The sequence below is a fragment of the Scyliorhinus torazame genome, unplaced genomic scaffold (assembly GCF_047496885.1).
Source record: "Scyliorhinus torazame isolate Kashiwa2021f unplaced genomic scaffold, sScyTor2.1 scaffold_444, whole genome shotgun sequence".
NCBI classification, from domain to species: domain Eukaryota; kingdom Metazoa; phylum Chordata; class Chondrichthyes; order Carcharhiniformes; family Scyliorhinidae; genus Scyliorhinus; species Scyliorhinus torazame.
The window spans coordinates 109495-133655 of NW_027308171.1; the positions used below are offsets into that span (position 1 = coordinate 109495).

General features: G+C 48.4%; 1 protein-coding gene across 1 annotated transcript in view; it reads left to right on the top strand.

The window, feature by feature from the left end:
• Nucleotides 1–24161, top strand: part of LOC140406297 (probable tubulin polyglutamylase TTLL9) — a gene marked incomplete at its 5' end in the record, with an annotated part of 73766 nt that overhangs the window by 34720 nt on the left and 14885 nt on the right. Inside the window, one exon of the mRNA XM_072494410.1 lies at nucleotides 1594–1712. Coding sequence (XP_072350511.1) covers nucleotides 1594–1712 — 119 coding nt within the window. The remainder of the gene's footprint in view (nucleotides 1–1593; nucleotides 1713–24161) is intronic.

Below are 24161 nucleotides of genomic sequence, written 5' to 3' on the forward strand. Positions count from 1 at the left end.
GTGTACCCATGTGTCTGCTGCTCTTGTTCTTCTAGGTTGGCGAGGTTGTGGATTTGGAAGGTGCTGTCTAAGGATCTGGCTCGAGGAATCTAGTCTGGTTCCTGGCCTTCAAATAAAATGGATAAAGTGATCTGAGGCTCCCTACCAAGCAGCTGAACAGCCTTTGTAATCACCAAATAAGATTGAGTATAGCATGAAAAAGGCAGCAGCTCCTTCAGAGAGGCCACATTGAGAGCGGCACGGTAGCACAGTGGTTAGCACTGTTGCTTCACAGCACCAGGGTCCCAGGTTCGATTCCTGGCTTGGGTCACTGTCTGTGCGGAGTCTGCACGTTCTCCCCGTGTCTGCATGGGTTTCCTCCGAGTGCTCCGGTTTCCTCCCACAAGTCCCGAAAGACGTGCTTGTTAGGTTAATTGGACATTCTGAATTCTCCCTCAGTGTACCCAAACAGACGCCGGAGTGTGGCGACGAGAGGATTTTCACAGTAACTTCATTGCAGTGTTGATGTAAACCTACTTGTGACACTAATAAAGATTATTATTATAATCTTTAGCAGTTCCATAGATTCTCTCACCCACTATGATCAATATTGTTGCCCTATCTCCAAGATCCTTTAGGTTTGAATAAACTCGAATGTCCACCAAATGTCCTCATCATTTCCTCCATTCTGCAATGGTACGCTCACATCCTTTCCCCATGTACCATAACAAAAGGCAGCTCAAAGCCTATACTGAGAAACTTGAGCAAGACTTAAATGAGCTTAGGTGAGCCTCTGTTGGTGGGGTCACAGTGAGGTGGGACTAATACTCCCAAGCCTGAGTTTAAATACGGCCGATGACGGCACTGACACAGGTGCTATCTCCTTAGACCAATGTGTGGAAATCTGTGCCTGCTTCTGTCTCCTGTTGTGGGGCCCTACTCCGCTTTGTAGCACCTGAGAAAGATGCATTACATGGCACAATTCCTCGGCCACAGAGTCCCCAATATTAAACCATTAACTTTCTGCAATGGTACGCTAGGGCAGCACGGTAGCATTGTGGATAGCACAATTGCTTCACAGCTCCAGGGTGCCAGGTTCGATTCCGGCTTGGGTCACTGTCTGTGCGGAGTCTGCACATCCTCCCCGTGTGTGCGTGGGTTTCCTCCGGGTTCTCCGGTTTCCTCCCGCAGTCCAAAGATGTGCAGGTTAGGTGGAATGGCCGTGATAAATTGCCCTTAGTGTCCAAAATTGCCCTTAGTATTGGGTGGGGTTACTGGGTTATGGGGATAGGGTGGAGGTGTTGACCTTGGGTAGGGTGCTCTTACCAAGAGCCGGTGCAGACTCGATGGGCCGCCTTCTGCACTGTAAATTCTATGATAATCTATGAACTTTCAAGTGAAACCAATTGGTAGTCGCTCTGTTAGTGAATCTCAGTCAGGAATGATACACAGACAGGAAGCAGGAGAAAAAGGAGACACAATAAAGACCCCCAAAGGGAAGGATGAAAGTGTTAATGAACTTGTGATGGAACATGGTGTTGAAAATGTTGAAAATGTTCATTCTGAAGAAGAACCTTTGTTCTATTTTGACGTGCCATATACTTCACATGACAGACTGTCTGGGAAAGAGAAACAGATTGGAGGATTTGACCTCATGTGGAATGATGGCCCTGTTTATAGTGACGATGGGAACTTCGACGGAGGAATCAATCTCATTGCTAACACTCACTTAGGTAATATCACAATGATATTCTTTCTTCCACTTGTTATGACTGTTTATTTTATTTTGAAGAAGGTTTATAACTAACTTTCTAATCTGTCATTAAACCTGGGCGTAATACCATGCTGATTCACATCATTCTGGCCCAAAGCTGAGGGACTGTGGTTGAGGCTGGAGAGGTGGGAAAGGACTTCAGAATTAAGTCACATCCAGAGCAGAGGTCAGAGCTCAAAATTGTGCCGCTTCTGCCTCAAAGAGTTGGCAGGTAAATACCGCCATTGAAATCCAGAGATCATCCTGCAACAGCTAGTTGTATTTGACACAGAAGGGGCAAAGAACATACTACACCAGGAGAATGTAAACTGAGAACTTGTGCCTGGAAATACAAAGAAATTTCCATTGTTCAGTATTACTGTAGATTTTCCAGCAAAGAACTCTCAATCCCAGGAAAATCTCTGAAAGCTGGGTTAACTACACAACACGGAAATAAATAGTATAAAGATTATTAACAGCATTGAGAGGGTAGGGGGTTTATTACTATAATATTAACAAAATTCATGTTCATGAGCTACGCATCTGGGAGATGATGCATCATCTGCTTTTCTGTTTGCACAGATTTCTGCAAGTAAACTGAATAATCAAATTCACTCATGCTGTATCTGGTCTGCTGCTCTTTAACTACTCCATCTGTATTTCCCTAGCTCATGGCATACCCTCACTTGAGGTTGCTGCCTTGTGGCAGTGAATTGCAGATCCCCCTCTGATACCCCAGATTTGCCCCAATGGATAGATTAGCCTTGTGTATACAGCCACCTTGTCTTTCCATACCATTTCTAGAGGCAGGCGCTGTTCAGGAGCTCCATGGATAACAGTTCCCGCCAGATGACCTGATCATGAATCCTTGTTCACTTTTCTAACAGTGGCCCACTCTTCCCCTCCAGATATTGTGGTCTCCTCTCCCACTCCCACCTCCATTTCATCCTGAAAAGAATCTATACTGTGCAAAAGGAGGCCATTCGGCCCATTGAGTCTGCACTGAGACTCTGAAAGAGCACCCTACCTAGGCTCACTCGCCTGCCCTATCCCCGTAACTCCACCTAAACTGCACATCTTTGGACGCTAAGTGGCAATTTGTTTAGCATGGCCAATTCACCTAGCCTGCACATCTTTGGACTGGGGGAGTAAACCAGAGCACCTGGAGGAAACCCACATAGACACGGGGAAAATGTGCAAATTCCACACAGACAGTCACCCAAGCACAGAATCGAACCCGGGACCCTGGCGCTATTTATTCGTTTTTTCGGTTTTTAACATTTTATTTCAAAGGTTACAGAATAAGACAGAACCATCATATGTATCAACACACATTACATCAGCAGCTGTAGTTTTGATGATCCTCCATATGGAGCTTATCTTACAGGGTGCGTATATTACAGCCAAAAAGCTGGTAGAGCTAGCTACAACAGAAAGAAAGAAAGTAGAATAAAGAATTTACAGACAAAAACGGTAGCCAAGCGCCAGCTGGGCCAGACAGGTGCCCGAGGTGAGCCCTCTGAGTCGTGTGGGGTCAATAGCTGGCTGTGCTCCTTTGAGGGAGCTTTTATATATTCATGGGTGGGAGGGGGGGGGTCCCTGATTATGAGCCTCTGTTGGGAAGTCGATTCCCCACACCTTGGTTGCCTCTTGCCACTGTGCTATGCTGGAGGCGGCATGACCATTGGGTGTGCTGTCACTGCCATTACTTTTGCTTTTTGTTCTTTGTCCCTTCCAGCTCTCTCGTGCCTGCCCTGTGTTTCCTGTGGTGTCTCCCCGCCCCCACCCCCCTCCGCCATCTCCCTTCGCCATCTCCAATCCTGCCCCCAGCTCCCGCCATCCGATCCTAGATTCGCGCTCTGATCTGATGTGTTCCCCAATCCCATACTTTATTGGTTGCTGGTTACAAGCAGGTCTTGTGTCATGTGAGAGTACCTTTAAGAAATGGGGGGTTTATCGAATAGCTATAGTGAATGTCACTTTAAGAAATGTTTGTCTGCTCAGGTTACTGCAATGATGTCAGAGTGTGGGTGGAGCTGAGCTCTGGCTCTGCTTTTTAGTTTCACTTTGAGAAAAGCTTGGGTGTGTCTGTGTTTTTTTGGTTTCGTTTCAGTGTTGGAGCTGCAGTCAGCCAAAGAAGGTGTAATATTGTTCTCTCTGCCATGTAAAGACTATCTCTTGATCATTTGGTGAATTCAGGGTGATAACTGTTCTCAGTAGAGAATTTAAACCTGATGTGCTTCTGTTAAAAGGTTGTTTATGTCTTATGGATGTTAAAAGGAAAGTTTAAGGATTACGTAGTGTTGTATTCCTTGGGGTTATATTTGAATTGATGGTTGCTAAGATGTTCACTGTATGTTTTAAAAAGGTCAATTGAGCTCATAGAATAAACATTGTTTTGCTTTAAAAAATACTGTTAGATGTCTGCTGCAGCACACCTGTAGAGTGGGCCGTGTGCTCCCCATACCACAATCTAGTAAACGTCGTGGGTCAGGTTATATCCATGACACACTTTGGGGTTCTCTAAACCCTGGCCCATAACACTTGGAACAAGTTGGTGAATAGCCTCCACAGTTTGTGGAAACCTTCCTCTGATCCTCTGATGTATTTTCTCTGACTTGACAGCCAGTCTGCAGCCTTGGGTGGTGCTGCCAATTGTCACGGTCGATCAGGGAGGCAAAGGCTAGGGCGTCCACCCCTCTCCACATAAATAGCTCTGGCTGTTCTGACACCTTGAAGACCGTCACCAGTGGGCAAAGAGCCACTCTCACTCCCACAGCCCTGGACATGGCCTCGAAAAGGACGTCCAGTACCCAACAAATCTGGGCCAAGACCAGAACATGTGGGTGTGGTTGGCCAGGCCACTCTGGCACTGTTCATACTTGCCCTCCACCTCCGGGAAGAATGTGCTTTTTCTTGTCCTGGTTAGGTGCACCCTTGCACCACCTTTAGTTACGTTGGGCTCAGCCCTGTGCATGTGGACGTGAAGTTTTTCCTGTGCAGTGCTTCGAACCAAAGTCCTCCCCCTAACTCCCTGCCTAGTTTTTCCTCCCATTTTTTACTTGTCTCGTCCAGGGGTGAGAGTACCTCCTCCAGTAGTCGTCCATACATATCCGCACAGTTCCTGACTCCGAGCTCGCCCACAGTCAGCAATCTGTCTAGTAGAGAGTGTCCTGGTATCTGGGAGATGTCTTTGTCTCCTTGTGGAGGAAGTTTTTTTTTTTTTTAATATTTTTTTATTAAGGTTTTTTAACAACACAATTTTTTCCCTTACAAACAGCAACTCCCCCACCTCCCGTAACAAAATAACGCAAAATCTCCCTGAGCAAGATATATACATGGCAAGATGGTATATTTACATAGCTTTATACACTGGCTCTTGGCCGCACGTACCGTTTCCCCCCACCCTCCATGCCATCTCCCGCTCGTCCATCCCCTCAAACAATCTCTCGTTCCCCCCTCTTCCCCCCCCCCCCCCCCAGGGTTGCTGCTGCTGCTGACCGACCTTCTTCTAACGCTCCGCGAGATATTCTAGGAACGGTTGCCACTGCCTGTAAAACCCTGTGCAAACTTAATTCTCTCCAATTTTATGAACCCCGCCATGTCGTTAATCCAGGCCTCCAGGCTAGGGGGCTTCGCCTCCTTCCACACAATAGCAAGACCCTTCGCCGGGCTACTAGGGACACAAAGGCCAGAATTCCGGCCTCTTTCACCTCCTGCACTCCCGGCTCATCCACTACTCCAAATATTGCTAGTCCCCAGCTTGGCTTGACCCGGGCTTTCACCACCTGGGATATTACTCCCGCCACCCCTCTCCAGAACCCCTCCAATGCCGGGCATGACCAAAACATATGGACATGGTTCGCCGGGCTCCCTGAACATCTTTCACATCTATCCTCTACCCCAAAGAACCTACTCAGCCTCACCCTCGTCAAGTGCGCTCTGTGAACCACCTTAAATTGTATCAGACTGAGCCTGGCACACGAGGAGGAGGTGTTAACCCTACCCAGGGCGTCAGCCCATAGCCCTTCCTCAATCTCCTCCCCCAGCTCCTCCTCCCATTTACCTTTCAATTCTTCTACTAGCGCTTCCCCCTCTTCTTTCATCTCTTGGTATATTTCCGACACCTTGCCCTCCCCGACCCATACCCCCGAGATCATCCTATCTTGAACTTCTTGTGCCGGGAGCAACGGAAACTCCCTCACCTGTCGCCTCACAAAAGCCCTCACCTGCATATATCTAAATGCATTTCCCGGGGGCAACTCAAATTTCTCCTCCAGTGCCCCTAGCCTCGCAAATGTCCCGTCAATGAACAGGTCCCCCATTCTTCTTATCCCCGCCCGATGCCAGCCTTGGAACCCCCCCGTCCATCTTCCCCGGGACAAACCGGTGGTTACCCCTGATCGGGGACCACACTGATGCTCCCATTGCACCCCTGTGCCTTCTCCACTGGCCCCAGATCCTTAGTGTTGCCGCCACCACCGGGCTTGTGGTGTATTTTGTCGGCGAGAGCGGCAGCGGTGCCGTTACCAACGCCCCCAGGCTCGTTCCTTTACAGGACGCCATCTCCATCCTCTTCCATGCCGCCCCCTCTCCCTCCATGACCCACTTGCGGATCATCGCCACGTTTGCTGCCCAGTTGTACCTCCCTAGGTTTGGCAAAGCCAACCCTCCTCGGTCCCTGTTGCGTTCCAAGAACCCTCTCCTAACCCTCGGGGCCTTATTTGCCCACACATACCCCATAATACTCCTACCTACTCTCTTGAAAAAGCCCTTGGTGATCACGATGGGGAGGCACTGAAACACGAACAAAAACCTCGGAAGGACCACCATTTTGACCGACTGCACCCTACCCGCCAACGAGAGCGGGAGCATGTCCCATCTTTTAAAATCCTCCTCCATTTGCTCCACCACCATCGTCAAATTCAGTTTATGTAGGGCCCCCCAACTTCTGGCTATCTGGATCCCCAGATACCGAAAACTCCTCTCCGCCCTCCTCAGCGGCAGGTCCCCTATCCCTCTTTCTTGGTCCCCTGCCTGTAATACAAAAAGCTCACTCTTCTCTACATTAAGCTTGTAGCCCGAGAACTCTCCAAACTCCTTCAGAGTCTGCATGACCTCCACCATCCCCTCCATTGGGTCCGCCACGTATAGCAGCAGGTCATCCGCATATAGCGACACCCGATGCTCCTCTCCCCCGTGAACTATCCCCCTCCATTTCTGAGACTCCCTAAGTGATATGGCCAAGGGTTCGATCGCCAATGCAAACAACAGGGGGGACAGGGGGCACCCCTGTCTCGTCCCTCGGTACAGCCGAAAGTACTCCGACCTCTGCCGGTTCGTCACTACGCTCGCCACCGGGGCGCTGTAAAGGAGCTTAACCCATCTAATAAACCCTCCCCCGAACCCAAACCTGCGCAATACCTCCCAAAGGTACTCCCACTCTACTCAGTCAAATGCTTTTTCCGCGTCCATAGCTGCCCCTATCTCCGCCTCTCCCTCCTCCGATGTCATCATTATCACGTTTAAGAGCCGCCGCATATTGGTATTTAACTGCCTGCCCTTTAGGAATCCCGTTTGGTCCTCGTGAATCACCCCCGGGACACAGTCAAAGAACAAAGAAATGTACAGCACAGGAACAGGCCCTTCGGCCCTCCAAGCCCGTGCCGACCATACTGCCCGACTAAACTACAATCTTCTACACTTCCTGGGTCCGTATCCTTCTATTCCCATCCTATTCATATATTTGTCAAGATGCCCCTTAAATGTCCCTATCGTCCCTGCTTCCACTACCTCCTCCGGTAGCGAGTTCCAGGTACCCACTACCCTCTGCGTAAAAAACTTGCCTCGTACATCTACTCTAAACCTTGCCCCTCTCACCTTAAACCTATGCCCCCTAGTAATTGACCCCTCTACCCTGGGGAAAAGCCTCTGACTATCCACTCTGTCTATGCCCCTCATAATTTTGTATACCTCTATCAGGTCGCCCCTCAACCTCCTTCGTTCCAGTGAAAACAAACCGAGTTTATTCAATCGCTCCTCATAGCTTATGCCCTCCATACCAGGCAACATTCTGGTAAATCTCTTCTGCACCCTCTCTAAAGCCTCCACATCCTTCTGGTAGTGTGGCGACCAGAATTGAACACTATACTCCAAGTGTGGCCTAACTAAGGTTCTATACAGCTGCAACATGGCTTGCCAATTCTTATACTCAATGCCCCGGCCAATGAAGGCAAGCATGCCGTATGCCTTCTTGACTACCTTCTCCACCTGTGTTGCCCCTTTCAATGACCTGTGGACCTGTACTCCTAGATCTCTTTGACTTTCAATACTCTTGAGGGTTCTACCATTCACTGTATATTCCCTACCTGCATTAGACCTTCCAAAATGCCATTACAGAGCCAGGTAATTCTCTCCAGTAATTTCCCTACCACTGAAGTAAGGCTCACCGGCCTGTAGTTCCCGGGATTATCCTTGCTACCCTTCTTAACGCAGAGGGTAGTGGGTACCAGTCCTCAATCCTAGTGGCCAGTACCTTCGCCAATAGCTTAGCATCCACATTGAGGAGCGAAATCGGCCTGTACGATCCACATTGCAGTGGATCCTTGTCTCGCTTTAGAATCAAGGAGATTGTCGCCTCCGACATTGTCTGGGGCAGGATTCCCTCCTCTATAGAACATAGAACATAGAACTTCTCTTTGTTCTTTATTTCACATCCGATTGACACAAACACTGCTCATCATGAAGCAGTCCATGTCGGAATGTATCAAGATTTGTAGAATATCCACGCTTGGACTGACAAATGGCAAGTAACATTCATAGAACATAGAACGATACAGCGCAGTACAGGCCCTTCGGCCCACGATGTTGCACCGAAACAAAAGCCATCTAACCTACACTATGCCATTATCATCCATATGCTTATCCAATAAACTTTTTAATGCCCTCAATGTTGGCGAGTTCACTACTGTTGCAGGTAGGGCATTCCACAGCATCACCACTCTTTGCGTAAAGAACCTACCTCTGACCTCTGTCCTATATCTATTACCCCTCAAGTTTAAAGCTATGTCCCCTCGTGCCAGCCATTTCCATCCGCGGGAGAAGGCTCTCACTGTCCACCCTATCTAACCCCCTGATCATTTTGTATGCCTCTATTAAGTCTCCTCTTAACCTTCTTCTCTCCAACGAAAACAACCTCAAGTCCATCAGCCTTTCTTCAAAAGATTTTCCCTCCATACCAGGCAACATCCTGGTAAATCTCCTCTGCACCCGCTCCAAAGCCTCCACGTCCTCCCTATAATGCGGTGACCAGAACTGTACGCAATACTCCAAATGCGGCCGTACCAGAGTTTTGTGCAGCTGCAACATGACCTCCTGACTCCGGAACTCAATCCCTCTACCAATAAAGGCCAACACTCCATAGGCCTTCTTCACAACCCTATCACCCTGGGTGGCAACTTTCAGGGATCTATGTACATGGACGCCTAGATCCCTCTACTCATCCACACTTCCAAGAACTTTACCATTAGCCAAATATTCCGCATTCCTGTTATTCCTTCCAAAGTGAATCACCTCACACTTCTCTACATTAAACTCCATTTGCCACCTCTCAGCCCAGCTCTGCAGCTTATCTATATCCCTCTGTAACCTGCTACATCCTTCCACACTGTCGACAACACCACCGACTTTAGTATCATCTGCAAATTTACTCACCCACCCTTCTGCGCCTTCCTCTAGGTCATTGATAAAAATGACAAACAGCAACGGCCCCAGAACAGATCCTTGTGGTACTCCACTTGTAACTGAACTCCATTCTGAACATTTCCCATCAACCACCACCCTCTGTCTTCTTTCAGCTAGCCAATTTCTGATCCACATCTCTAACTCACCCTCAATCCCCAGCCTCCGTATTTTCTGCAATAGCCTACCGTGGGGAACCTTATCAAACGCTTTACTGAAATCCATATACACCACATCAACTGCTCTACCCTCGTCTACCTGTTCAGTCACCTTCTCAAAGAAAATTGCCTCATTGAAGGTGAGGACCAGTAGCGGGGCCAGCAGGTCCACATATTTTCTATAGAACTCCACCGGGAACCCGTCCGGCCCCGGGGCCTTCCCCGCCTGCATGCTCCCCAAACCCTTACTCAACTCCTCCAACCCAATTGGTGCCCCCAAACCAACCGCCTCCTGCTTCTCCATCCTCGGGAACCCCAGCTGGTCCAGGAATCGCCTCATCCCCCCTTCCCCCCCCCCGGGGGCTGGGATCTGTACAGCTCTTCATAGACGTCCTTGAATACCTTATTTATTTTCGTTGCACTTCGAACCGTGGCTCCCCTTCAATCTTTGATTCCCCCTATTTCCCTCGCTGCCGCCCTCTTACGGAGCTGGTGCGCCAGCATCCGACTAGCCAATAAAAATGTTTCTAGATTTCAGCTTGGGTTTTCCTGATTCCCTAATGACTTCCCACTGGTACCTCATGTGCCACTTGCAATACCTCCTTTCTATACCCTACCGGCAATATTACTTGATGAACTTCTGCCCACTTTTCATCCGCCTGCATATGTTCAGGTCTCCATTTTCTCATCAAGACATCACTATTATGGTAATAACACTCTGGTATACTCTCAGATTCCTCTTCCGTATATGCTTTCTGATATGTCTATTTAATTTCTACATCTTTCTGTTGTAGCTCCGCCAATTTTCCTGAACTAAAAATATCGGCCTCATCCTCCACCTGTTCTTGTTCTTGTCCAACCATCTGATCAAAAATCATTTCTGATAATTGCACTTCAACTTCATCTTCACTCTTTGATTTCTTCTCTTCTCTTAACCTGTGACTTTGCGACCTTGTTACTACACAATCCGGAAAAATCCCAGGATATTCGACCTTCAACACTTCAGTTGTCTGATTTTCCACTGGCTTATCAACCACAGTAGGCATCACTCCCACCTGCGATCCAGCTCTATCATTACCCAAGATAAACTGTATTCCTGGACAAGATAGTTTATCTATTACTCCTACTACCACTTCACCACTCTTCACTGGACTTTCCAACATTACCTTACATAATGGAACGCTACTCCTCTCACCCTGAATTCCACATATCACCATCTTTTCTGGCAACATTCTTCCCGAACTACATAATTCCTCATCTCTTACCATTAAATATTGACGAGCCCCTGTATCTCTTAAAATTGTGACTTCTTTAGATGCTCCTCCTGATACACATGAGTAAACTTTACCCACACAAATATATTCTTTAAATACATCTGGCACCTTCTTAACAATTACTTCTTGAACAGGCTGTACAATCGTTTGCACCTCCTTCGCTTCCCTTGGGCTTTCCTTTACCACTCTAACAAACCCCACTGTCTTATCCTGTTTTACCACATCAGCCTTCCCAGTGCTTTTCTTCAACCAGCAACACTGTGACTTTACATGGCCTAGTTTATTACAGTGAAAACATTTGAAACTTTTCATTTCTTTTCCACCCTCCTGGATTTCTTTTTAAATCTGAGATACACTTTCCTTATTATCTCCCGTCAGATCACCTTTACCTTTACCACTTGAGTATTTCTCATGTCCCCCAGTTTCTATCCCTCCCCGGCTGAAACTGATGTTGGAAACCAAGCTTTGATTTATGAACTAATTCATAATCATCTGCCATTTCTGCTGCTAATCTCGCAGTTTTAACCCTCTGCTCTTCCACATGAGTTCTCACTACATCAGGAATTGAATTTTTAGACTCCTCCAAAAGTATAATTTCTCTGAGAGCTTCATACGTTTGGTCTGTTTTTAAAGCCCTTATCCATCGATCAAAATTACTGTTTGAGCCTTTCAAACTCCATGTATGTTTGACCAAATTCTTTCCTTAAATTTCTAAACCTTTGTCTGTAAGCTTCAGGCACTAGTTCATGTGCACCTAAGATGGATTTTTTCTCCTCCTCATACGTCCCAGATACCTCCTCCGGTAGTGATGCAAACACTTCACTAGCTCTACCTACCAGATTTGTTTGAATCAGTAATACCCACATGTCCTGTGGCCATTTCATTTGTTTAGCCACCTTCCCAAATGAAATGAAAAAGCCTTCTACCTCCTTCTCGTCAAACCTTGGCAATGCTTGGACATATTTAAATAGATACCCACCAAGCCTTCGACTTTGACGCTCTTTCTCACTATCCTCATCACTATCATCCAACTGTACGTTTCCCTTTACATCTGCCAATTTTAACTGACTGTCATGTTTCATGGCCATTTTCTGATGTTCAAACTCTCTCTCTTTATCTTTTACTCTGATCTGTATCTCCCTTTCTCTTTCTTTTTGTTCTGCCAGGGCTATTCTTTCTTTTCTCCTTTCTTCTCTCTCCTTTTCTTTTTCCTCTCTCTCTCTTTTTCCTCTCTCTTTCTTTTTCCTCTCTATCTCTTTCTCTCTCTCTCTCTTTCTTTTTCCTCTTTTTCAAATTCAAGCTGCTTTAATTCTTTCTCGTGTTGCATTTGTTTAATTTGTAACTGAATTTTTGCCATTTCCAATGAGTCAAACTGTATCTCAGGCAACTTTAAATGCTTAGCCACCGCCATAATTACCTCATCTTTTCGCATTTTGTCAGGTAATGTTAACTGCAATGTTTTTGCCAAATCTAACGGTCAGCTTTTAGTCTCTGTCCGTAAGGTACTGCGTGTGACCGTCTCCACCCCCAAAAACTTCAGAGCCTCTGAAAGAGCCATTGTCCACAACACACTCCCCACTTAAACTAGAACCACACCTGATAAGCAACACAATATGCTCACCCCTCACTGTCTTTAAGTTCACTAAGCCAATCCAATAGATAGACTTTTATCCCCTTTGAGCCCCCAATTTCTATGGGCCAGGGTTTAGAGAACCCCAAAGTGTATTATGGAGTTCACCTGACCCACAACTTTTAATAATGTGGTATGGGCAGTTTAGGGGCTGGTTTAGCACACTGGGCTAAATCGCTGGCTTTTAAAGCAGACCAAGGCAGGCCAGCAGCCCGGTTCGATTCCCGTACCAGCCTCCCCGAACAGGCGCCGGAATGTGGTGACTAGGGGCTTTTCACAGTAACTTCATTTGAAGCCTACTTGTGACAATAAGCGATTTTCATTTCATTTCATTTCATTCATTTTCATTTCATTTCATTTCATTTCATTTAAGAAATGTACCTTTAAGAAATGGGTGTTTAAGATATGTACCTTTAAGAAATGGGTGTTTATCAGTGATGTCAGAGTGTGTGTGGAGCTGGGCTGTCTGTCAGCTTTTTACTTTTGTTTTAGGCTGTTTGCTGCAGGGTGTGTTTTAGTTTCGTTTTCAGAGCTGGAGCTGAAACAAGACCAAGCAGGTGTCCTGCTGTTCTCTCTGCCACCAAAAGACTACCTCTTGATCATTTGGTGAATTCAGAATAATCCTCTGATCATCTTGTATGCCTCAATTAAATCACCTCTTAACCTTCTTCTCTCTAACGAAAACACCCTCAAGTCCCTCAGCATTCCCTCATAAGATCTTCCCTCCTGTTATAACCTGCCTACTTACGATTGGCTGGGGACTAATGACTATCCCACAATCCTATGGGAGTATGAACTTCCCCAATGAGGGGGGCGGAGAAACTCCTAGTATAAATAAGCTGGCCAGTTCAGGAACCAGCAGGAAGGAGAAGGTAGCAAGGGAAGTTACTGCTACTGTTATGTATATATTGTTATAGTAAATAAACGTTATTATTTTGTATCCTTGAAACTTGTGCTGGATTCTTCGTGGCCCTTACAAAACTGGCGACGAAGGTTAAAGTGAATAGCTGTCTACACTGCTGAAGCCACCTCCCTGGATTTTTGTTGGATACAGGTTGGAAGTTGTTTTCTATTATACCATGCCTCTGTACGGACGTTTGGATGTTTTTGATGCTGCGCTGGAAAGCTGGAACCAGTACACACAACGGATGCGTTACTATTTCCGGGCAAACAATATCACTGAAAACGAGCGCCAGGTGGTCATATTGCTCACAGCCTGCGGGCCGCATACGTTTGGGGTGATCAGGAGCCTTACGTACCCAGCTGCGACGGACACCAAAACGTTTGACGAACTTGTGAATATAGTGGGGCAACGCTTTAACCCAACCCCGTCCACGATAGTCCAGCGTTACCGGTTTAATACCGCTGAGAGGACCCCTGGAGAATCCCTTGCCGATTTTTTATCCAGGCTACGCGGGATTGCGGAATACTGTGACTATGGTGAGACCTTGTCAGAAATGTTACGCGACCGTTTGGTTTGTGGTATTAACAATGCAGCAACCCAGAGAAAGTTGTTAGCGGAGCCAACATTGACTTTTCAACAGGCAATACAAATAGTCTTGTCCCGAGAGAGCGCAGAGCGAGGAGTACAGGAGCTACAGGAAATGGAAGTGCATGCCTTGGGGCGCAACCCCTTCCGTCCGAAAACGCCCCCCGCACTCCTGCGGTACCTTGGGCGAGGCAACGACCGGACCGACGCCAGTGGCCATCGGACATTCCTCCCCGAAGGGAGCCTTCTCCAGAGCCAAGGGATGAGGAGCCATGTCCGTGTCAGACTTGTAGGCGCCGACCCCGACGCGGACGGCGGTCCTGGGGACGCCAGAGGCGCCGTCGTTCCGACCGAAACTGGGACCAGCCCAGGGGCCGTAACTGGGACCAGCTCAGAGGCCGTACCTTCCATGTGGATGAACCTGCGGCGACCACTCCTGAGGACGTGGAGACGGAGGATGACTGCCTGCAGCTGCATTGTGTGGCAGCGCCCCGTGTGGCCCCCATTAAGGTGACAGTACGGGTCAATGGCCACCCGCTGGAGATGGAGTTGGATACTGGCGCAGAGGTCTCCGTGATCACCCAGAGGACATTCGACCGCATCAAGCAGGGTATACAGACCCTTACATTAACTGACTCACAGGCCAGGTTGGCCACCTACACGGGGGAACCACTGGACATTGCAGGAACTACAATGACCCCTGTTGTCTATGGACGCCAGGAGGGGCGTTTCCCACTTATCGTAGTGCATGGCCATGGGCCCAGCCTGTTGGGTCGGGACTGGTTGCGCCATTTGCGGTTGCAATGGCAGCACATCCTCCAAACAGGTTCTGGAGGGTTGACTGAGGTGCTAGGACGATACCCAGAGGTATTCCAGCCTGGTTTGGGGAAAATAAAAGGGGCCGTAGCCCGTATCCAAGTTGAACCAGGAGCCACGCCGCGCTATTTCCGGGCGCGCCCAGTGCCTTACGCTTTGCTCGAGAAGGTAGAAGGGGAGCTCACTCGTTTGGAGAGTTTGGGTATTATCAGGCCCGTCCGTTTTGCTGACTGGGCAGCACCAATTGTACCAGTAATGAAGCCAGATGCCACAGTTCGCTTGTGTGGCGACTATAAACTTACAGTGAATACAGTTTCCCGACTCGACCGATACCCAATGCCTCGCCTAGAGGATCTCTACGCGAAGCTTGCAGGTGGACTCTCATTCACAAAATTAGATATGAGTCACGCCTACCTGCAGTTGGAGCTGGACCCTGCCTCCCGACCATATGTAACAATTAACACACACCGGGGCCTGTATGAATATACACGGTTGCCCTTTGGAGTATCCTCTGCCTGCGCAATTTTTCAACGTGTTATGGAGGGTATTTTGAGAGGTTTACCATGTGTGGCTGTCTACCTAGATGACTTGTTGATTACAGGGACGTCGGAGCAAGAGGATTTGGAAAATCTGGAGGCCGTCCTTAGACGCCTTTCGGAGGCTGGAGTCCATTTACGTCACACAAAGTGCGTATTTCAGGCAAAAGAAGTAGTCTACCTAGGTTATCGGGTGGACCGCGAGGGTCTGCACCCCGTCGCAGAGAAGGTGCGTGCAATTCAACATGCCCCCACCCCGACTGACACTTCGCATCTTCGTTCTTTTCTCGGTCTCGTAAACTATTACGGGAAGTTCCTCCCCAATCTGGCAACTACGCTGGCCCCCTTGCACCTGCTGCTAAAGAAAAATCACACCTGGGTTTGGGGTCAGCCGCAAGAAACCGCTTTCCGGCGGGTAAAGCAACAATTGTCGTCGTCTGGGTTACTAACCCACTATGATCCGGGAAAGCCTTTGCTCGTCACATGTGATGCATCCCCGTATGGTATTGGGGCTGTCCTGTCCCACAAGATGGAGAACGGGGCCGAGCGACCGATAGCTTTCGCCTCCCGCACATTGGCTGCAGCGGAGAAAAAGTACGCGCAGATCGAGAAGGAGGGCCTGGCAGTGGTTTTCGCGGTGAAACGCTTCCACCAGTATGTGTACGGCCGCCATTTCACTATCGTGACTGATCATAAGCCCCTGCTGGGACTCTTCAGAGAGGATAAGCCAATACCGCCCATTGCTTCTGCACGGATCCAGCGCTGGGCTTTGTTGCTTGCTGCATATGAGTATTCTCTGGAGCACAAACCAGGTACGCAGATAGCAAATGCCGACGCACTGAGCCGATTGCCTTTATCGACCGGCCCCATGTCGACCTCCACGACCGGTGAGGTGGTTGCAACCCTAAATTTTATGGACACCTTGCCTGTCACGGCATCACAGATCCGTGAGTGGACACAGACGGAGCCAGTCTTGTCAAAGGTTCGGCACATAGTCGTGTATGGTGGGCAGCATAGACAGCTCCCAGGCGAGTTGCGGGCATTTTCCTCCAAGCTGTCAGAGTTCAGCGTGGAAGACTCTTGTGGGGGACGCGTGTGATTGTCCCGGAAAAAGGCCAGGAGCTGATATTATCAGACTTGCACAATGGGCATCCGGGCGTGACCAAGATGAAAATGTTGGCCTGGAGTTATGTCTGGTGGCCAGGCCTCGACACCGACATTGAGAAGGTGGCCCAAAACTGCTCCATTTGCCAGGAGCATCAGAAGATTCCGCCGGCCGCGCCCCTACATCACTGGGAATGGCCAGGGCGGCCTTGGGCACACTTACATGCAGATTTTGCAGGCCCTTTTCAGGGATCCATGTTCCTTCTACTAATTGACGCCCAGTCCAAATGGCTGGAGGTGCATACGATGCGGGGACAACGTCCTGCGCAACAATTGAAAAGATGCGTTTATCATTTAGTACGCATGGCCTCCCCGAGGTGCTGGTCACGGATAATGGCACTCCATTCACGAGTGAGGAGTTTGCTAGGTTTACAAAAATGAACGGCATCCGCCATATCCGCACTGCCCCTTACCACCCGGCTTCAAATGGATTGGCAGAGCGTGCAGTGCAAACATTCAAAAGAGGCCTAAAGAAGCAGTCTTCCGGATCAATGGACACGAGACTGGCTCGCTTTTTGTTTACGTACAGGACCACCCTCCATGCAGTGACTGGGGTAGCTCCCGCAGAACTCCTAATGGGCCGAAGACTTCGCACCCGCCTTTGTATGGTCTTCCCGGACATTGGCGCAAAAGTACGCCGCACACAAGAACGGCAGGGACAGGGATTGTCTCGGCATCGTCCGATTCAGCAGTTTGCGCCCGGTGACCCAGTATTCGTGCGGAATTTTGCTGGTGGTGCCCAATGGGTTCCTGGTGTCATCTTTCGCCAAACGGGCCCTATATCTTACCAAGTGCAAGCCCAGGGTCGTCTCCAGCGAAAACATGTAGACCACGTCCGGTCCAGAAGATCATCCCCTCAAAAGATTCCCCGCCCCCGGAGCTCATTTCAACAGCCGCAAAGACCAGAGACAAGGGAAGGTAGGCCTCAAAATCTTCCACTGGTGCCTCACTCGAAGCCTGCGCAGGTCGTTAGGGGACTGAATGGAGCTAGAGACGCTGACATGACGGAGGCAACAGACTCTGACCCCGAGATGGAGACACAGGATGCATCAGAGGGGGAATCCTCTGGTCCACGGGCCGTGGATGTACAACCGTTGCGCCGTTCATCACGGAAGCGCCGGTCTCCGTCTCGTTACACGCCGCCTGATCCAGCGCCGCGTGCAAATGGCGTCCGGCCTGCGGCCAAACGAGTTCGACGCCTTCCTTCGCCAGATTCTTCGGTGGATTCCTTGGACTTTGGGGGGGGAGGGATGTTATAACCTGCCTACTTACGATTGGCTGGGGACTAATGACTATCCCACAATCCTATGGGAGTATGAACTTCCCCAATGAGGGGGGCGGAGAAACTCCTAGTATAAATAAGCTGGCCAGTTTAGGAACCAGCAGGAAGAAGAAGGTAGCAAGGGAAGTTACTGCTACTGTTATGTATATATTGTTATAGTAAATAAACGTTATTATTTTGTATCCTTAAAACTCGTGCTGGATTCTTCGTGGCCCTTACAAAACCTCCATACCAGGCAACATTCTGGAAAATCTCCTCTGCACCCTTTCCAATGCTTCCACATCCTTCCTATAATGCGGCAACCAGAATTGCACGCAATACTCCACATGCGGCCGCACCAGAGTTTAGTACAGCTGCAACATGACCTCATGGCTCCGAAACTCAATCCCTCTACCAATAAAAGCTAACACACCGTACGCCTTCTTAACAACCAAGTGCCAGAGGACTGGAGGATAGCAAATGTGGTCCCTTTGTTCAAAAAGGGGAGTAGAGACAACCCCGGCAACTATAGACCGGTGAGCCTCACGTCTGTAGTGGGTAAAGTCTTGGAGGGGATTATAAGAGACAAGATTTATAATCATCTAGATAGGAATAATATGATCAGGGATAGTCAGCATGGCTTTGTGAAGGGTAGGTCATGCCTCACAAACCTTATCGAGTTCTTTGAAAAGGTGACTGAACAGGTAGACGAGGGTAGAGCAGTTGATGTGGTGTATATGGATTTCAGTAAAGCATTTGATAAGGTTCCCCACGGTAGGCTATTGCAGAAAATACGGAGGCTGGGGATTGAGGGTGATTTAGAGATGTGGATCAGAAATTGGCTAGCTGAAAGAAGACAGAGGGTGGTGGTTGATGGGAAATGTTCAGAATTGAGTTCAGTTACAAGTGGCGTACCACAAGGATCTGTTCTGGGACCGTTGCTGTTTGTCATTTTTATCAATGACCTAGAGGAGGGCGCAGAAGGGTGGATGAGTAAATTTGCAGACGACACTAAAGTCGGTGGTGTTGTCGACAGTGTGGAAGGATGTAGCAGGTTACAGAGGGACATAGATAAGCTGCAGAGCTGGGCTGGGAAGTGGCAAATGGAGTTTAATGTAGAGAAGTGTGAGGTGATTCACTTTGGAAGGAATAACAGGAATGCAGAATATTTGGCTAATGGTAAAGTTCTTGGAAGTGTGGATGAGCAGAGGGATCTAGGTGTCCATGTACATAGATCCCTGAAAGTTGCCACCCAGGTTGATAGGGTTGTGAAGAAGGCCTATGGAGTGTTGGCCTTTATTGGTAGAGGGATTGAGTTCCGGAGTCAGGAGGTCATGTTGCAGCTGTACAGAACTCTGGTACGGCCGCATTTGGAGTATTGCGTACAGTTCTGGTCACCGCATTATAGGAAGGACGTGGAGGCTTTGGAGCGGGTGCAGAGGAGATTTACCAGGATGTTGCCTGGTATGGAGGGAAAATCTTACGAGGAAAGGCTGATGGACTTGAGGTTGTTTTCGTTGGAGAGAAGAAGGTTAAGAGGAGACTTAATAGAGGCAGACAAAATGATCAGGGGGTTAGATAGGGTGGACAGTGAGAGCCTTCTCCCGCGGATGGAAATGGCTGGCACGAGGGGACATAGCTTTAAACTGAGGGCTAATAGATATAGGACAGAGGTCAGAGGTAGGTTCTTTACGCAAAGAGTGGTGAGGCTGTGGAATGCCCTACCTGCAACAGCAGTGAACTCACCAACATTGAGGGCATTTAAAAGTTTATTGGATAAGCAAAAGGATGATAATGGCATAGTGTAGGTTAGATGGCTTTTGTTTTGGTGCAACATCGTGGGCCGAAGGGCCTGTACTGCACTGTATCGTTCTATGTTCTAACCCTCTCAACCTGGGTAGCAACTTTCAGGGATCTATGTACATGGACACCGAGATCTCTCTGCTCATCCACACTGCCAAGAATCTTACCATTAGCCCAGTACTCTGTCTTCCTGTTATTCCTTCCAAAATGAATCACCTCACACTTTTCTGCATTAAACTCCAGTTGCCGCCTCTCAGCCCAGCGCTGCAGCTTATCTATGTCCCTCTGTAACTTGTAATATCCTTCCGCACTGTCCACAACTCCACCGACTTTAGTGTCATCTGCAAATTTACTCACCCATCCTTCTACGCCCTCCTCCAGGTCATTTATAAAAATGACAAACAGCAGTTGCCCCAAAACAGATCCTTGTGGTACACCACTAGTAACTGGACTTCAGTCTGAACATTTCCCACCAACCACCACCCTTTGTCTTCTTCCAGCTAGCCAATTTCTGATCCAAACTGCGAAATCACCCTGAATCCCATGCCTCCCTATTTTCTGCAGTAGCCTACCGTGGGGAACCTTATCAAATGCTTTACTGAAATCCATATACACCACACCAACTGCTTTACCCTCATCCACCTGTTTGGTCACCTTCTCAAAGAACTCAATAAGGTTTGTGAGGCACGACCTACCCTTCACAAAACCGTGTTGACTATCTCTAATCAAATTATTCCTTTCCAGATGATTATACATCCTATCTCTTATAAACCTTTCCAAGATTTTGCCCACAACAGAAGTAAGGCTCACTGGTCTATAGTTACCGGGGTTGCCTCTACTCCCCTTCTTGAACAAGGCGACAACATTTGCTATCCTCCAGTCTTCTGGCACTATTCCTGTAGACAAAGATGACTTAAAGATCAAAGACAAAGGCTCAGCAATCTCTTCCCTAGCTTCCCAGAGAATCCTAGGATAAATCCCATCCGGCCCAGGGGACTTATCTATTTTCACCCTTTCCAGAATTGCTAACACCTCCTCCTTATGAACCTCAAGCCCTTCTAGTCTAGTAGCCTGAATCTCAGTATTCTCCTCGACAACATTGTCTTTTTCCTGTGTGAATGCTGACGAAAAATATTCATTTAGCACCTCTCCTATCTCCTCGGACTCCAAGCACAACTTCCCGCTACTGTCCTTGATTGGCCCTACTCTACCCTCGTCATTCGTTTATTCCTGACATATCTATAGAAAGCTTTAGGGTTATCCTTGAGCCTACCTGCCAAAGACTTCTCATGTCCCCTCCTGGCTCTTCTTAGATCTCTCTTTAGGTCCTTCCTAGCTAACTTTTAACTCTCGAGCGCCCTAACTGAACCTTCATGTCTCATCTTGACATAAGCCTCCTTCTTCCTCTTGACAAGTGTTTCGACTGCTTTAGTAAACCACCGTTCCCTTGCTCGACCACTTCCTCCCTGCCAGACAGGTACATACTTATCAAGGACACGCAGTAGCTGTTCCTTGAACAAGCTCCACATTTTTCCTCTCCATCCGATGCATCTTAAGTCTTGCCTCATCGCATCATAATTGCCTTTCCCCCAGATATAACTCTTGCCCTGCGGTATATACCTATCCCTTTCCATCACGAAAGTAAACGTAATGGAATTGTGGTCACTATCACCAAAGTGCTCACCTACCTCCAAATCTAACGCCTGTCCTGGTTCATTCCCCAGTACCAAATCCAATATGGCCTCGCCTCTCGTTGGCCTATCTACATACTGCGTCAGGAAACCCTCCAGCACACATTGGACAAAAACAGACCCATCTAAAGTACTCGAACTATAGCGTTGCCAGTCAATATTTGGAAAGTTAAAGTCCCCCATAACAACTACCCTGTTGCTTTCGCTCATATCCAGAATCATCTTTGCAATCCTTTCCTCTACATCTCTGGAACTTTTTGGAGGCCTATAGAAAACCCCTAACAGGGTGACCTCTCCTTTACTGTTTCTAACCTCAGCCCATACTACCTCAGTAGACGAATCCTCATCAAACGTCCTTTCTGCCACCGTAATACTGTCCTTGACTAACAATGCCACCCCTCCCCCTCTTTTACCACCTTCCCTGAGCTTACTGAAATATCTAAACCCCGGCACCTGCAACAACCATTCCTGTCCCTGCTCTATCCGAAAATGGCCACAACATTCTGTCCCAGATACCAACCCATGCCGCAAGTTCACCCACCCTATTCCGGATGCTCTTGGCATTGAAGAAGACACACTTTAAACCACCTTCCTGCCTGCCGGTACACTCCTGCAACTTTGAAACCTTACTCATGACCTCACTACTCTCAACCTCCTGTATACTGGAGCTACAATTCAGGTTCCCAAACCCCTGCTGAACTAGTTTAAACCCTCCCAAAGAGCATTAGCAAATTCCCCCCCCCCCCCCCCCCAGGATATTGGTACCCCTCTGGTCCAGGTGTAGACCATCCCATTTGTAGAGATCCCACCGACCCCAGAATGAGCGCCAATTATCCAGAAATTTGAAACCCTCCCTCTTGCACCATCCCTGTAGCCACGTGTTCAACTCCTCTCTCTCCCTATTCCTCGTCTCGCTAGCACGTGGCACGGGTAACAACCCAGAGATAATAACTCTGTTTGTCCAAGATCTAAGTTTCCACCCTAGCTTCCTGAATCCCTGCCTTACATCACTATCCCTTACATCCCTATCCCTTTTCCTACCTGTGTCATTGGTACCTATGTGGACCACGACTTGGGGCTGCTCCCCCCCCCCCTTAAGGATCCCGAAAACACGATTCGAGACATCACGCACCCTGGCACCTGGCGCGAGTCTCTCTCGTTCCCACAGAATCTCCTATCTATCCTCCTAACTATGGAGTCTCCAATGACTAATGCTCTACTCCTCTCCCCCATTCCCTTCTGAGCAACAGGGACAGACTCCGTGCCAGAGACCTGTACCCATGGCTTACCCCTGGTAAGTCCCCGTCCCCCCCCAACATATCCAATGCGGTATACTTGTTACTAAGGGGAACGACCACAGGGGATCCCTGTACTGACTGCTTCCTCCCAGCCCCTCTCACCGTCACCCATCTATCTTCATTCTTCAGAGTAACTACATCCCTGAAGCTTCTATCTATGACCACCTCTGCCTCCCGAATGATCAGAAGTTCATCCAAGTATGGTCTTGGATCCTGACCAGTTGACCAGGCATTAAAGGGATGAATCTGTGAGTATTTTGATCATAGTATCTTTTTCCCTTAGTCGGCGCTCCATGAGGGTGCCATTCTCATTGACTTGATATTTAGCTGCAACAGGGCTTTGGCAATACGGCTTATGGTCCTGGTGTGCCTGGTAAACAGCTGCTGTGCTGACGAGGGCAGATCCTGTCTTGGCACATTTTGCAGGATGAGGAATGCAGTATGGTAATCTGTGCGATCTCAGGCACATTTCTCTGGTGGGTACTTGGCTGAGCATATCGCCCATTCTGCCAAGCCATTGGACTGCAGATATAGGGGGCTGCTCATGATATCCTCAAAGTCCAATGTATGTGCAAAGTACCGAAACTCACAAGAGACAAACTGACCAGCGTTGTCTGTCATTATTCTCTGAGGGATTCTCTGTGGCAAAGTGTCTCTTAGACTTGATTATGACTGTGTTGCGTTTCATGTCCAGCAGGTGGTCTAGTCGACTAGGACCAAGTGCTGTTATAATTCCATTCGAAAATGTCAGCTGTGGGATGTGCAGGACCTTGTGTAGGTGCAGTGGCTCTTTGGCTTGATGCAGCTTGAATGCATTGCACGTTGCACATCTGGATACTTCCCTCTCCTTCTCAATGTACTTGGAGAGCCAGAAAAGTGATGCATTTGCCATATATTTGGTTGTTTTCAATCCTGGGTGCCCTTGGTGGAGTTGCTGGGTATAGTACCTCTGCAAAGAGGTGAGGATAACAAATTGTTGGCCACACAGTATTAGCTTATATTGTACAGTTAGTTAATCCCTTATGGTGAAAAATGTGCTCTTGGAGCACCGATTGCGGATGTACCGAGTCATATGGGATATTGCAGTTGGTTTACCAATGAAGCCACACTTGAATAGATCTTTATTCTATCATTTCTGGAGCCTAATGCTGCAGGGTGTATACATCTGGACCAAGGCGGATTCATCCCAGTATGATGCTGTCCCGAAGACCCAAGAGAGGCTTTATGCTTTGATCAGTAACATGAAATGAGAAGCTAACCTGTGTGAGAGTGACCACACTTCCATGTGGATAGTTGGTCCACCATACGTCACAAGGTCCACCTGAATGTTAGGATCTGGTGCAGCATAGAGGTCAATTTTTCACAACAACTGCTTGGGCAGGAACTCGCTACCGGAGGAGGTGGTGGAAGCAGGGACGATAGTGACATTTAAGGGGCATCTTGACAAATACATGAATAGGATGGGAATAGAGGGATACGGACCCAGGAAGTGTAGAAGATTGTAGTTTAGTCGGGCAGCATGGTCGGCACGGGCTTGGAGGGCCGAAGGGCCTGTTCCTGTGCTGTACA